The sequence below is a fragment of the Melitaea cinxia genome, chromosome 14 (genome assembly GCF_905220565.1).
Source record: "Melitaea cinxia chromosome 14, ilMelCinx1.1, whole genome shotgun sequence".
Lineage (NCBI taxonomy): Eukaryota > Metazoa > Arthropoda > Insecta > Lepidoptera > Nymphalidae > Melitaea > Melitaea cinxia.
The window spans coordinates 6,009,468-6,023,673 of NC_059407.1; the positions used below are offsets into that span (position 1 = coordinate 6,009,468).

The 14,206-nt window shown below is 34.8% G+C and overlaps 2 protein-coding genes across 2 annotated transcripts; one reads left to right on the forward strand and one right to left on the reverse strand.

The window, feature by feature from the left end:
- Window positions 1–8,418: 8,418 nt before the first annotated feature.
- LOC123660035 (glucose-fructose oxidoreductase domain-containing protein 1) lies at window positions 8,419–10,071 on the forward strand. Its single transcript, XM_045595179.1, has one exon. The coding sequence runs from the start codon at window positions 8,419–8,421 to the stop codon at window positions 9,622–9,624; it is 1,206 nt and encodes a 401-aa protein (XP_045451135.1). The 3' UTR covers window positions 9,625–10,071.
- A 176-nt stretch (window positions 10,072–10,247) lies between these two features.
- On the reverse strand, window positions 10,248–10,862 carry LOC123660036 (10 kDa heat shock protein, mitochondrial). Its single transcript, XM_045595180.1, has one exon. It carries the CDS (start codon window positions 10,706–10,708, stop codon window positions 10,397–10,399), a length of 312 nt encoding a protein of 103 aa, XP_045451136.1. The 5' UTR covers window positions 10,709–10,862; the 3' UTR covers window positions 10,248–10,396.
- Between the last annotated feature and the right edge of the window lie 3,344 nt (window positions 10,863–14,206).

The window sequence follows — 14,206 nt, forward strand, 5'->3', positions numbered from 1 at the left end:
TTTTTACGTTTATTTAATAATTTAATACTTATTGCAAAAATGGTATTATCAGTATTTTTGATTGTGTTTTTTTTTTAATTTCTATGTTTGGTTTTTGCGATGAAAGTAATAATAAATATTAATTCCTTATACGTTTTTCCTTAAAATTTATTCAACTCAGTTTAAGTCAAAAATGAATATTCTTATATATATAATTCTCGTGTCGCGGTAGTTAAACTCCTCTGAAACGGCTTGACCGATTCTCATGAAATTTTGTGTGCATATATTGGGTAGGTCTGAGAATTGAACATCTATTTTTCATACGCCTAAGTTATAAGGGGGTTGGGGGGGGGGGGGATTAGGGGCTTTATATACATACATGCATATATATAGGCGCCGCGTTGGCGCAACGGTTACAGCCATGGATTGTACCTGTTGCGCTGGGGTTGCGGGTTCGATCCCCGCACATGACAAACATTTGTATTGGCCATACAGGTGTTTGCCGTGGTCTGGGTGTTTGTACAGTCCTTGTGGTTCTCCCCACCGTGCCTCGGAGAACACGTTAAGCCGTCGGTCCCGGTTGTTATCATGTACACCTGATAGCGATCGTTACTCAAAGTAGGGAATATATCCGCCAACCCGCATTGGAGTAGCGTGGTGGATTAAGCTCTGATCCTTCTCCTACATGGGGAAAGAGGTCTAGGCCCAGTAGTGGGGCCCTGTAATAACAGACTGAAGCGACTGAAGCGATATACATATTATATGGCAAAACAACGTTTGCGGGGTCAGCTAGTTGTTTACTATAACTTGTGTATAAGTCACAGTTATCTGCCGGAGGATCTTATGTATACCATAGTAGTACCTATATTGAAAAATAAAACAGGGGATGTATCCGATGTTTCCAACTATAGACCAATCTCACTCGCCACGGTCACAGCTAAGGTACTGGACAGTCTGCTTGATAAGCAGTTAGAGGGGCATATTAAGCTTCAGGACTCCCAATTTGGTTTTAGACCGGGTCTTTCTACAGAGAGTGCCATCCTATGCCTCAAGCAGACTGTACAGTACTATACAGCTAGAAAAACTCCAGTTTATGCCTGTTTTCTGGATTTATCAAAAGCTTTTGATACAATACGGTATGATGTGCTCTGGACAAAATTAAGGGAGGAGACTGACGTACCCTGCGAGGTTGCACCTGTCCTAGAATACTGGTACTACAACCAACGGAATGTTGTAAAGTGGGCGGGCACGCACTCAGAAATGTACGGGTTGGAATGTGGGGTTAGACAAGGGGGCTTGACCTCTCCTCGTTTGTTTAACCTTTATATGAACGGGGTGCTTGGAGAGCTAAGAAATAGCAACATTGGCTGTCATATCGGGGGTGTCTGCGTAAATAACATCAGTAACGCTGACGATATGGTACTGTTAAGCCCATCTATAGGTGCACTGCGCAAATTAATGCGGATTTGTGAATGATACGCGGAGGCCCAGGGACTCAGATATAACTCGAAGAAGCGTGAACTCCTGGTGTTTAAGGCCGGCAAGAAAGTCTACGCGAATGTGCCACCTTTATATCTTGGAGGTGTTGCTTTAAATAGAGTAGAACGTTTTAAGTATCTGGGTCACTGGGTTTCGGACAACCTCAGTGATGACGAGGATGTGGAGCGAGAGCGCAGGGCGCTGGCCGTGCGCTGCAACATGCTGGCCCGAAGGTTTGCAAGGTGTACTGATAGTGTAAAAGTAGCTCTGTTTAAGGCATATTGCCAATCCTTTTACACCTGCAGCCTTTGGGTCAGGTATACGCAGCGTGCGTACAGCGCCCTGAGTCCAGTACAACAATGCATTCAGAGTGCTGCTCGAGTTGCCGCGTTACTTCAGTACCTCCGAAATGTTTACTACGAGGCGCGTTGATAGCTTTAAGGCTATTATTCGTAAGAGGTGTGCATCCATGCTCCGAAGGCTAAGAACCAGCTCGAACGGCATTATGAGTGCACTGGCGGACCGCTGGGACTCAGCAATACTGCGCCACTGGTTACGGCTACATTCTGACCGACGAGGGTAGTGTCCAGATAGCTATTACTTTTGCTTGTTATTGATTTTTTTTTTGATTTTATTTGTTGTTTGATATCTTTATTTACTTCTATTCATATTTATATTGATTTACTAACATTAGAAATAAGTTGTTTTTGTAATACTAACATTAAGATATGGACTATGTCTGAAACAAAATAAATAAATAAATAAATAAAATAAAAATAAAAATAAAAATATATCTGCAACTATTTGCAACTTATAATTATCAGTTAGTGGGTAATCTACAAAAAGATCACAATCGCTTTAAATATCAAGTCCACTGAAATAATTACTTTTTATCATTAGTCAAACAGGTACACGTATATCAAAAAAAAGGTAACGATCACAGTGAAAATCATAATTGTCAAATTTATGAAAAAATAAGATACAGCTTTGCAAAGCTTATGTCTGAGATGGTTCCTAATTGTGGAAATGATCAAGTACATTGCCTTCCAACTGAGAAAGTATGTTTCAAATAGTTCTTTTTCCAGGGTTGAAAACTATAGTAAATATAATTTCAGAAACTTCAGTCAGTAAAATATTTAAATATTTATCAGACAACCTTGATTTAAAATGAATGAGTATTTACGAAAAGTAATTTAATTAATTTATTTTGAATCTATGTTATGTCTGGTAAAAATAATTAACTTTTAACTTTCATAAAACAATAGAGTGGCAAACGCACACGTACATTTCGTCTTATGGAAAGCGCTTACCGTAGCCAATGGACGTCTGCACACCAGCGGTATTTAAATACAACGCAGCTGCGGGAGCTCTAGCTACTTTGCTCACCATACAAAACTTCTTATGAATAATAATATATACAGTTATCTTTTGTAAGATTGAGGCACTTCCCTAGTCGGACGGTCAAAATTTTAATCAATTTATTTAGTAGCAACTACACATAGACTTTATTAGAGGTAGAATACAGTTATTTTAGGTAAGAAATTAAGACCAAGGCCGATGTATCCATCAAATTACACTGTCCTGAGCTCCATCTAACTATTTGATCACTTTAGCTAGTAAAACATTAGATTCTCACTCTTGACACTCTTCTTTACATCAAGCATGTACATAATAACTTGTGTGCTTATTAGTACTGAAAGTACCAAGTATTAATAAGTTAGAAATTTCTAATCTTAATAATATTACCAAGCGATGAATCATTGCGATTAGAAAAGTTGCCGAAATAAGACTTTTTAATCAGTTACATTTTATATACAAATATTTTTTTTGTGTGTTTAACTAATTTATCATTAACAACGTTAGCAGCCCTACTTTGTCCAGGTGGTAAATATCAAAGCATTGAGTGGAAGCTCGAAGTGATTCGTTTTAAGCGCCAGTGTGACTTACGACGGTGCCTAATGTTTATTCTACAAATATTATTCTTTGTTCCACTTACACGTTCTATAACTAATACGAATTAAATATACCTTTCTGTATTAACGATGATGCATTGTTTGTAGTATAAATAAAAATGAAATAGTTAAAGGAAAAGGTAATTTATATATTTATACCACGTACTATTTAAAAAAATACGTAATATATACTTCTCATCAAAAAAATCGAAACACCTTCGTTTTAATTTGTTAAAAAATTTAAACATCTATTTTAATACAAAAGAGTTTTCATTCCATGAAAAAAAAAACGTTATTGTATAGCTGGCAATCTCGCCATTACAATGGTAAGCGAAAATTCAAAATTCGAAAGTAGAATTTCATTTGTTTATCCTCTAAATGAAATGAATCACTATTTTGAGACAAATGTGCGCCTACAGTCGGAGAACATTTCACGTTTAAAAACTAAAAACTTGCGTTAATCTTTAACGTTTTGTTTTTAATTTGTTTAGACGTCTAAAAAAAGTTTTACTTCCTAAAACATAGGGATACTTCGCCCACAGAAGCCGCCCAAGTGGTGGCATTGCTGGATTCTGGACTAAGTCAGCGTGTTGTGGCTCGAGCATTGCATCTAAGCCTGTCATCTGTTCATAGAGTCTATAACCGCTATCGAGAGACTGGTATGTTCACGCGTCGTTCTGGATCTGGCAGGAATCGGGTCACTTCTGAGAGAGATGATCGATTTATTGTATCAACTTCTTTACGAAACCGGCGCCTTAATGCATTTCAACTGCAGCAGCAGCTTCAAATTGTACCCAGGGTCGCTGTAAGTGACTCTACAATTAGAAGGAGGCTGAAGGAACGTGGACTGGTACCACACAAGCCAGCAAATGGACCGAAATTAACTGCAGAACATCGAAGAGCGCGCCTTGACTTTGCGCGAGAAGTATATATAATATTTATCAGTTTAGTAGTTATATAGAAGAATTAGTTAACAATAAACATAGTTACAGTCCGAAAAAGTAAGTTTAGTTTTAAGGACCGTTTAATTTTTAATTTTATCACAATCTTAATATTTATCGTTATAAAAGTTACACTAATAGGCTACAACGGTTTCGCATATAAAATACTAGTGCGTCTGAAGACTAACTTTCGATATACCTAAACTTAAAAAAATGAGTTAATAAAAATAATAAGTTATTATTAATAACGGTTTTTTAAATAGCAAAGACATAATTATTAATTACAATATACCAAAATTTTTGACGAGACGTTAAGAGACTATATGTATATATTATATACACGCTCCTGCCCACTGCTTCATCCGTATGGAAGTTATTTTGAAACATTATTCATTGGTGCTCCGCTCCTATTGGTCTTAGCGTGATTATATATAGCCTTAAGCCTTCCTCAATAAATGGGATATCTAACACTGAAGGAATTTTTAAAATCGGACTAGTACTTCTTAAAATAAGCGTGTTCAAGCAAACAAACAAACAAACTCTTCAGCTTTATAGATATTTATATATTTTGTAGTAAATAATAAGGGCCTTGATTTAGTTTTTTTTTAAGTAAAGAATACTTGTTTCCTATGTTTATGAACACTATTAATCACGTTTCCGTATATCTCTTATAGAAAGAGCAATATCAAGTTGTCGAACATAGTTCTAAAGAGTATCTACCGAAGTTAAATTAGCTCAGGCTTTATTGTAAGGGACCTCGAAGATTTCTTAACAACCTTCGTAAAAAAAGGTCTACTATAAGTTTGAGTTTAGACGCAATTGTCTATCTACATAAATATATCTATTATACGTATAGTGGCATTGTATACAGATGCGACCGAGACTCTAAGGTGCGATGCGGTTTTTCACCAGTTTTTTTTGCGGTTGATGAGTAGTTTTTAATTATATTTTATAAATCAATGTAGTTCATCATAATATATATTACAACACTAAGTTTTAAATGTTTGTCTCCCTTTTCAGAAAAAAACCTCACAATTTACTCCACATAAATTATAGGTATATCATTTTATAGATAATTGCTTGCTCTACTGGCGTCGACAACAAAAAAAATTATTATCGCTTTTGTTTTTGTAAACTAATTAATTTTTAAAATTATATATATGACGGCTTTAACTTTGAAACAACGTCAACATGAATGACGGTCCGTAAATTTTTTCTTTGTCACTACATATTATAAAATAATTATATTTGCTCGCAAACGAAAAAAACCGACTTCAATTACAACGGAATCAGTAATACAACGTAGGTAGACGAAAATATAGTCAAGTAAATACGCGTTATCAAAGATTACTCAAAAAGTTAATGTCAGATCTCGATGAAATTTAAATGTGACCACATGATAAACATCAGCTTTATGCGGTATAATACAACGTAGGTCGACAAAAAATAGTGAACTGAAAATTTAAATGGGACCAAATAACACGCCATTCGATTTCGAATAATTTTTTTTTCCAAATCGGTTCACCCAGTCAAATGTTCTGAAGTAACACACATAAAAAAAAATACAATAGAATTGAGAACCTCCTCCTTTTTTTGACGTCGGTTAACAAAGTCTGTCTGTCCCTATGTATGCTTAGATCTTCAAAACTACGCAACGGATTTTGATGCGACTTTTTTTAATAGGTGTAGTGATTCAAAAGGTAGGTTTATATGTATAATACATGGATTATATAGTAGAGACACGCTGATCATTTAAGAGGTTTATAATGTGATGTTCTATAATAAACACATTTTTAGCGCTTCATTTCAAACGCTGGCTGAACCCTACGAGATATATGGAAATAATGTACCACGGTATTATACACCTTACGGGTCTAGGTCGGGTACAGGTCTACAAAAAAGTTCGCGATAGTATATGTCTATATCTTACGGATAAGCCACAATAACTTTTTAATCCTTTACTTTTTACGAGAAATAATGCCATATTTACGAAGCGATTTAAATTATACAGCATTAATCCTTATCCAATTAAATACCATAAATGCATTATGCATTTTGTATAGATCAATATGGCTTTTTGCAGCGTGTAATTTAAATGAATATTTTCGAAGATAATACAGGGACATAATACGGTTGCGGGAGTACCGCCGGGGGGCCGGCGGCGGCGTGACAATTTATTCGAAATTGTATGTTCGTACTTTAGTGAGTATTAAGATTAATTTTTAATCCGCAATACCAATAATAAGTATTGACATAATTATAATTTAGTTATATTGGTTGTCAAATTTATTTACTGTAAACCATGGTCTTTATATACTAAGGAAAATATCAAGCTACTTGAATATACAACAAATGACAAATTAACAAATGACTTATAAAAAAAAAACTTTAAATCGATTGATTTCACAAAATCATTGCAGTTTGTTATGTCAATCCAGTCAGAGTCAGTATATTATATAAACATTTAAGTCGCGAAAGTGTAAAAGATATGTTTTATATATATTAATCTATACTAATATTATAAACCTGAAAAGTTGGTTTGTTTGTTTGTTTAAACGCGCTAATCTCAGGAACTACTGGTTCGAATCGAAAAATTCCTCTGAGTTCGATAACCATATAAAGAGGAAGGTTAGGTATGCATCAAGAAGAAACAAGGCTTTTCCTCAAATCAACGTGGGTAAAACCGCGGGGCACAACTAGTATATATTAATAGGCTTAGTTTAAGATGTTTGCGTCCCTTTTTAGAAAAAAACGTCACAATTAATTCACTTAAATTATATATCATCATTTTATAGATAATTGCTTACTCTACCGGCATCAACAACTAAAAAATTTATTATTCCTTTTGTTTTTATTAATTAATTAATTATTAAAATTATTTATAATTATGACGGCTATAATTTTGAAACAACATCAACAAGATTGACGGTCGTTATTTTTTTTATTATTTGGTGACAATTATGCGCACGGGTATTGCTAGAAGCCAAAAATGAAATTAATCTCTTCGAAAATTTACAGCGAACATCATGTTGGAACCAAAATGAAGGCGTAGCGCCAAGTCAGCTGCCTGCAGAGAGGTTTTTCTTTTTAATTTTTAGTAATATTTACTTGGTTACTTGTTAAAAAAATCCGAATATTATAATTACAAAGGGCACGTTCCACCTAAGGCCCACAACGCCCTCGATTACGACCGCTGAAATTGCGGTTCCACTAAGGTAAATAACGCCGCTGGCTTTGTAGGCGAATTTTATAAGTGGAACGCACATTTGGGTGCTGTCAAGTGTCAGGTATCAGCTGTGTGCTCGCAATATACTAAATAAATATCATATAACATACACACACGGTCGTTTGTTCCTATGGTAAGCAACTTAATGCTTGTGTTACAGGTAACAGCCGACTGTTATAACTATTTTTTTAATTAATATACATCGAAATAATAGATATATAAATATATAAATACAAATAGTACACCCAAACTCAGACGGGAATCGAACCCGCAACCCGCAGAACAGAAAGCAGGGCCACTACAAACTGCGCCAACGGGCTAGTCAAATATAATAAGGGTTGTGAATGAATACTTTGGATGGATTGGAGTAAAACTTAATTCAACATGGATTGCCGGGAATTTATCGTTTCGTTTTTGTAGAATCGAATGAAAGATAACATTCACAATTTGACATTGACAGTTGTCAGTCTCATTTTGATGAAAGTCAACTTTGACCCACCTATATTTTGTGGTCGATGTGGTCGCGAACAGTGACATCAGTCATCACCTATTACGTCGAGCGATCGCTCGCGTCGACCACGAGCCTTAGATGGAACGACAGAGTGAGCGCCGCGGGCGTTGCGGACGATTAATGGAACGCGACCAAAATGACAGTAGCTGTGAAGTTAACAACGTCATGTAGACAGCTATTTTAAATTTTTAATTTGACAGATTGTTAAATTGTTTATTCAGATTGTTGAGGTTTTGCTTGGAGATTGTTTACACAAAGCTTTATGATAAATTGTTTACTTATAGTTTGTACTATGTATTATTAGTATTAAGCTCATTCATTAGTATAAAAATGTTGCCTGGTATCGGTGTTTTTGGAACTGGCTCAGTGGCAAAAGTTTTAGTGCCATTTCTAAGAGAAAAAGGATTTTCAGTCGAAGCAATATGGGGTGTGACTCTACAAGAAGCCGAAAATACTGCTAAGGAGCTCAAAATTCCATTTTTCACTAACAAAATTGATGATGTTTTACTTAAGAAGAACGTGAGCTTAGTGTTTATTGTGTGTGCACCTAATTTACACGCTCAAATATCAGTAAAAGCCCTCGGCATTGGTAAGCATGTTGTATGCGACAAACCTGCAGGCCTTTGCCAAGCCGAGGCCTTAAAAATGGTTAGAGCAGCTCAGTATTATCCTACACTAATATCAATAATCAATCATTCCTTGAGATTTCTACCAGCATTCATTCATATGAGAAAATGCATTATGGATGGATATTTGGGCAATCCAAGTGACTTAACATTAATTGATGTAAGAGTACAAATGGGTTCCTTGCTCGGTGAGACATACAATTGGTTGTGCGATGATACCATGGGTGGCGGCACTCTTACTTTAGTTGGTAGTCATGTGATAGACTTAGTTTCTTATCTAAGTGGACAGAAAGTTGTAAAAGCTCACGGTGTGTTAAGAACATTTGTAGAAGAGACAGAAAAGGTTAATGGAATCAGAAAAATCACAGCTCCAGACTTTTGTACATTCCAATTACAAATGGACAAAGGATTGTTGGTTACAGCAACTCTGAATAATCACCTACCTGGATCGTGTTTCAACCAGGAGTTCTATGTTTGTAGTAAGAGGGGTTATTTAGTTGTAAGAGGCGGAGACTTACATGGAAGATTACATAAGTCTAACTCTAAAAATATTATTGAAGAGGAAGGCAAGAGACCTCACGACAAAGAAGAAGTAATATATGTTGATATCGAGGATTTGAGTTGTGCTTCGAGTGTCATTCCTAAGCCTTATATAAAAGGACTGTGCAAAATGATAAGTGCTCTTAAAGAAGCCTTCTTGCCAGTTAAAGAGCAAATGGATTGGATTAAGGAGCCAGTTAAAGCCGCTGCAACGTTTGAGGATGGGCAACGGGTACAAGCAACAATGGAAGCATTAAGACAGTCTAGTGATGATGGCTGCTGGAAAACTGTACAGCTTCTCACTGAACCTCCTGATCCAAACCCTGCCTTATCAGCAGCAGTGAGACGCACGGCCATATCTCTACAGTAGATTTATATCTTTATGTGTCTAAATGCCATTATTATGTACCTTCATTTAGTTTGTAAATTGGTTTATGAATGTTACTTATTTTACATCTAAATGTATGTCATGTATTTTGTTTAAAATATTATGAATTTGATATCTCGTAGAGGAGTCTATATACTATTTACATAGTTAATTTAGTTTTGTAACACTAATGGTGATGTAATAAGTCAGTTGTATTAGCAATCAGTTTTTTCGATTGTATAATTTAAGAAAAAAATATTACAGTATTATTTTTACTTTTGGTTCTGCTGTATTTTAGACATTTTCGTAATATCGTGTGACTACTTGCCATTGTTTACTTAAAATAATCAGTGATTTTAATTTTTAGATATATACTACCTAATTATAACACTGGTGATTTATCATTTGTCAAGATCTGTACTAAATACAAATAAATATAATATAATATTAGCAACCTTGTAATTATTTACTAAAATAGTGACTTATACCTATATATTATTATTAGATAGAATTGGTGATATAACCTCTAAATTAGATCATGTTTGTGAAATAGCATGATAACTAATATCAGCAGTTTGTATTAATTATGCATTAGAAAGGATATATTGGGCAATTAATACAACTTGTTTTATAACAATGTTATAATAAATGCAAAGAAGATAACAGCATGCTCCACAGAATTGAACATATTACACAATCACATCATGTTCATACACTACGAGTACTAACTAACCAATTAATTCGAAACCGCGTAAAAATAAAACTAACACTATATTTAATTTTCAATCTTCGCCAAGATATCAGATTCTCTGAAAAGATGATACTCCTTCTCGTCGTTTTCTAGACTAACTTTGGTGCCCCCGTATTCTGGTAAGAGGACTTTGTCTCCTACTTTGACAAGCAATGGGACGAAGTCTCCATTATCTTTTCTTGAGCCGGGGCCAACAGCTACCACTTCTCCGTGAAGTACCTTCGACTGCGCCTTCTCTGGAATAACGATACCACCGGCAGTCTTTGTAACTGCCTCTGCTCTCTTAATGAGTACTCTGTCCAGCAGGGGAATTAATTTTTTCGTTACGTTGGCCATTTCTTACGTGTTTTCTGTTAAGACGTAAGACAAATGACTATAATTATTTTCGAATCCGTTTAAATCTTGATATCTAGAATATTCGCGACTATGCCGGCGCTAAGAACGAATTTTATCGAAGATTCCATGTGTTTTTGGAGTTACCATTATAATATCTAATAATCACAGATAATTAATTACACTTATTTTGAATAATTATAATTATTAATATGTACTTTTTATATATAATTTTAACGACGTAAATTAAGATATGTATTTTTTGTTTTTATTTGTAGCTGTTTATTAATTGATCTTAATTTTTATATATATTTAGTTTAAGTGACATCTATTATTGAGTAGTAATACTATGATAAAGTTACTCTTTATTTAAATATAGATGACGCTACAAAAGTAGATGCCTATAAAACTTACACTTATTGTAATAGATGTCTCTAGCAGTTCCATATTTTTGTATTATGCTGTATGCATTATTTCTTGCATTGTTTTTTTATCGTTAACATTTATTTGTTAAGCCATGGATCGACTGATTAAAAACGAATTTTTCTTTATATCTAAATTACTACACTTTCTTAGCCTGCTGTGTAACATTCGTTCTCATTATCACAGGTTGGCTGGAAGAAATCTCTTCTAGAGATAAGTCCACCGTTGCTAACTAAATTTGTATATAAATAGGTAAGTGTACAAAATTTTTAAGTGCAATAAAGATTATATATATATAAATGTACCTCTCTTATATCATTAAAGGGGATTACGTCCTATTCGATTTTAAATTTTACATATATAAGCAAACGATACAAATAGTAGCTAGTTTTTTTTCTAAGGTAGTAATGAAACCATGTCCGCAATCATCAGGTACGCACTCGGCTCGGCGCCGTGACCGTCGATGGAATGTGCGCCGGCGCCGGCTAGTCTCGGACACACCTGCACGAGCAACATTTACACAGCCAAACACAATAGTTAAAACTTTTTCACGATCAGGCCTTAGTATAAATACTCTAGAGGATCCCTTGTCTATATATAATATTCATTGCTTTCTCTACAAAAATAATTTTCTCCACGGTAAAGACTATTAACTCGATACCCTCTTTTCTTTGCATACCAAGTTAATTATTATTATTTTCATTATAATATAATATGAATAATTGCTTATAAAAGTATTTGTAGGTAACTGGTTTTCTTACTGAATGTATTGTACGGTACCGAAATTTTAAAGCGTAACGGCTTGGCAAAGGTCTCTTATCCTACTTATGTAAGAGAAGAGTTGAAGCTTTACTTAATATTAGCTAAATTAAAACTGTTCATAATTTTCCAAAACATTCTAAGATGGATGTTTTTGTCACTTTAATAATATTTTGTATCTGTTTAATGTAACTATAGTCAATTATCACCTGATGATAAGCGGTTACCACAGTCGATAGACGCTTTCAACATCCCAACACAAGCATCCCAAGCGAGTCGCCAACCTTACCCCTGACCTTCCCCGGGAGCTCTGGCCACCTTACTTAACACAAGGACACAACATTGTTTGAAAATAATATTATTTAGGTGTGATCGTGTGTGTAAAAAAAAATAATGTTCTGTAGGTAAGGTAGAGGTACTTCCCCAGTCGGGCTGCTCCAGATGTAGAGTAGGATATTTCCTGCTGTACCCTTCCCCAGATTGTATCTATCTGTTTGAAAGTTGCATATTGAAACACAAATCATGTGTTTTATAAGTTTCGTTACACTCTGCAACTCTTAGGTGTATATCATTTTTTCTTCCGATTCCTTTAATTCAGGGTGCTAATCTCAGAGCCAGCATAACCTACCGACAACTTACTTTGTTTGAAATGATTTTTACAATATACTTACTGCATTTGTCGATCCTAAATTAAGAAGAGACCTTTACCTAAGTGGGACATTTACAGGTTACTTCAGATCAAACAGATCAGACATAATTTGTAAAAAGTTTATAAAATATCTGCTTCAGTATATAAATATGGAAGGTAGTGCAGGTGAAATCATGTAGATCGCCTAGTATTCAAAATAATAATAATAATAATTAGACTCGAAATACAGAAATTCACAAACTCGATAACTATTGATTACGTCCCTAATTTATAACTATGAAGTAGTAAAGTGAACCTATAAATAGGTATCTACTCTACTACAAGTTGACTGCGCATCGCGATTTTTTGGCTGCGCCGCCTCCACATTCGCGGTCACATGAAAGAACAGTTGCCATTGTTCCCGTGTTCATTTCGACAGCTCTTGAATTCGTAATTAGTACTTTACCAATTTACAATGCTAGTTGCTTTAAATGTTTATAAGACTTAAAGATATTGCTTCTAATATACCTAATTTATTTAACTTAATCTAAACAAAGTACTCACTTAAAAATTTGATTTTCATAAAAGTGGCATATAGTGTAAAGTTTACATAAATTAAACATTTGTAAGAATTTATAGCAATAAGTACCTACTTAACATTTAACAATGACAAATTTATTTTGTATGTTTTTGTGTTAAAAAAAAACCTTCCTTTTTTGTTAAGAAGTGCATCTAATCATAAGCAATGTATTTTACGTTTTATTCATCATCATTTTCTAAATGGTTGTCTTTCTAACTTATATATATTATATTATACTAGATGTGCCCCGCAGTTTCACCCGCTTTAATTTGAGGGAAACAATAGCCTTCTTTGGTAACTGCGCTATCCAACACAAGAAGAAATTTTCAATTCAAACTAGTAGTTCTTGAGATTAACGCTTTTAAACAAACAAACTATTTGCAGGATATAATTCCGGGATAAAAAGAAGCCTATATGTTGCTCCACAACCTCTACCCTATCTTCAAGTGAAAGTCTCATAAAAATCGGTTCAGTCGTTCCGAAAATTAGCCCGGACAAACAGAAAGACAAACAGACGGACAAAATTTTTAAAATTGTTTGTTTGTGTTTTAGTATCGTGTAAATAAATATTATGCACTTGAAAAAACACAGTTATTTCGAAATTCAATTTCAAGACATTTCAAGCTTGTTTCGAGCCGCTCTGGTCGAGTAATCGCCTAAATGGTTGTTTGGATGGCTTGCGGGTTCGATTCTCGCTCGGGATGGATATTTGTATTTATACAAATATCTTTTTCCGGTTTGGATGTCAGTCCTTGTGGGTCTCCCCACCGTGCCTCGGAGACGCACGTAAGCATTCAGTCCTGGTTGTTATCATAAATAACTGATAGCGATCGTTACTCATAGTAAGGAACATATCCACCAACCCGCGGTGGAGCAGCGTCCAGTCCTTCTCCTACATGGAGAAAGAGGCCTATGCCCTGTAGTGGGATGTTACAGGCTGAATTGTATTTCAATTTTTTTCATATGTAATACTATAAATATACATTAAACATTTATTATATTTATATTATTAGCTGCTGCCCGCGACGTCGTCTGCGTGAACGCTATACAGCACCAAAAATACCTACGTTTATACCTTTTAAAATAACATTGATTTACCCGTTTCTTCTTT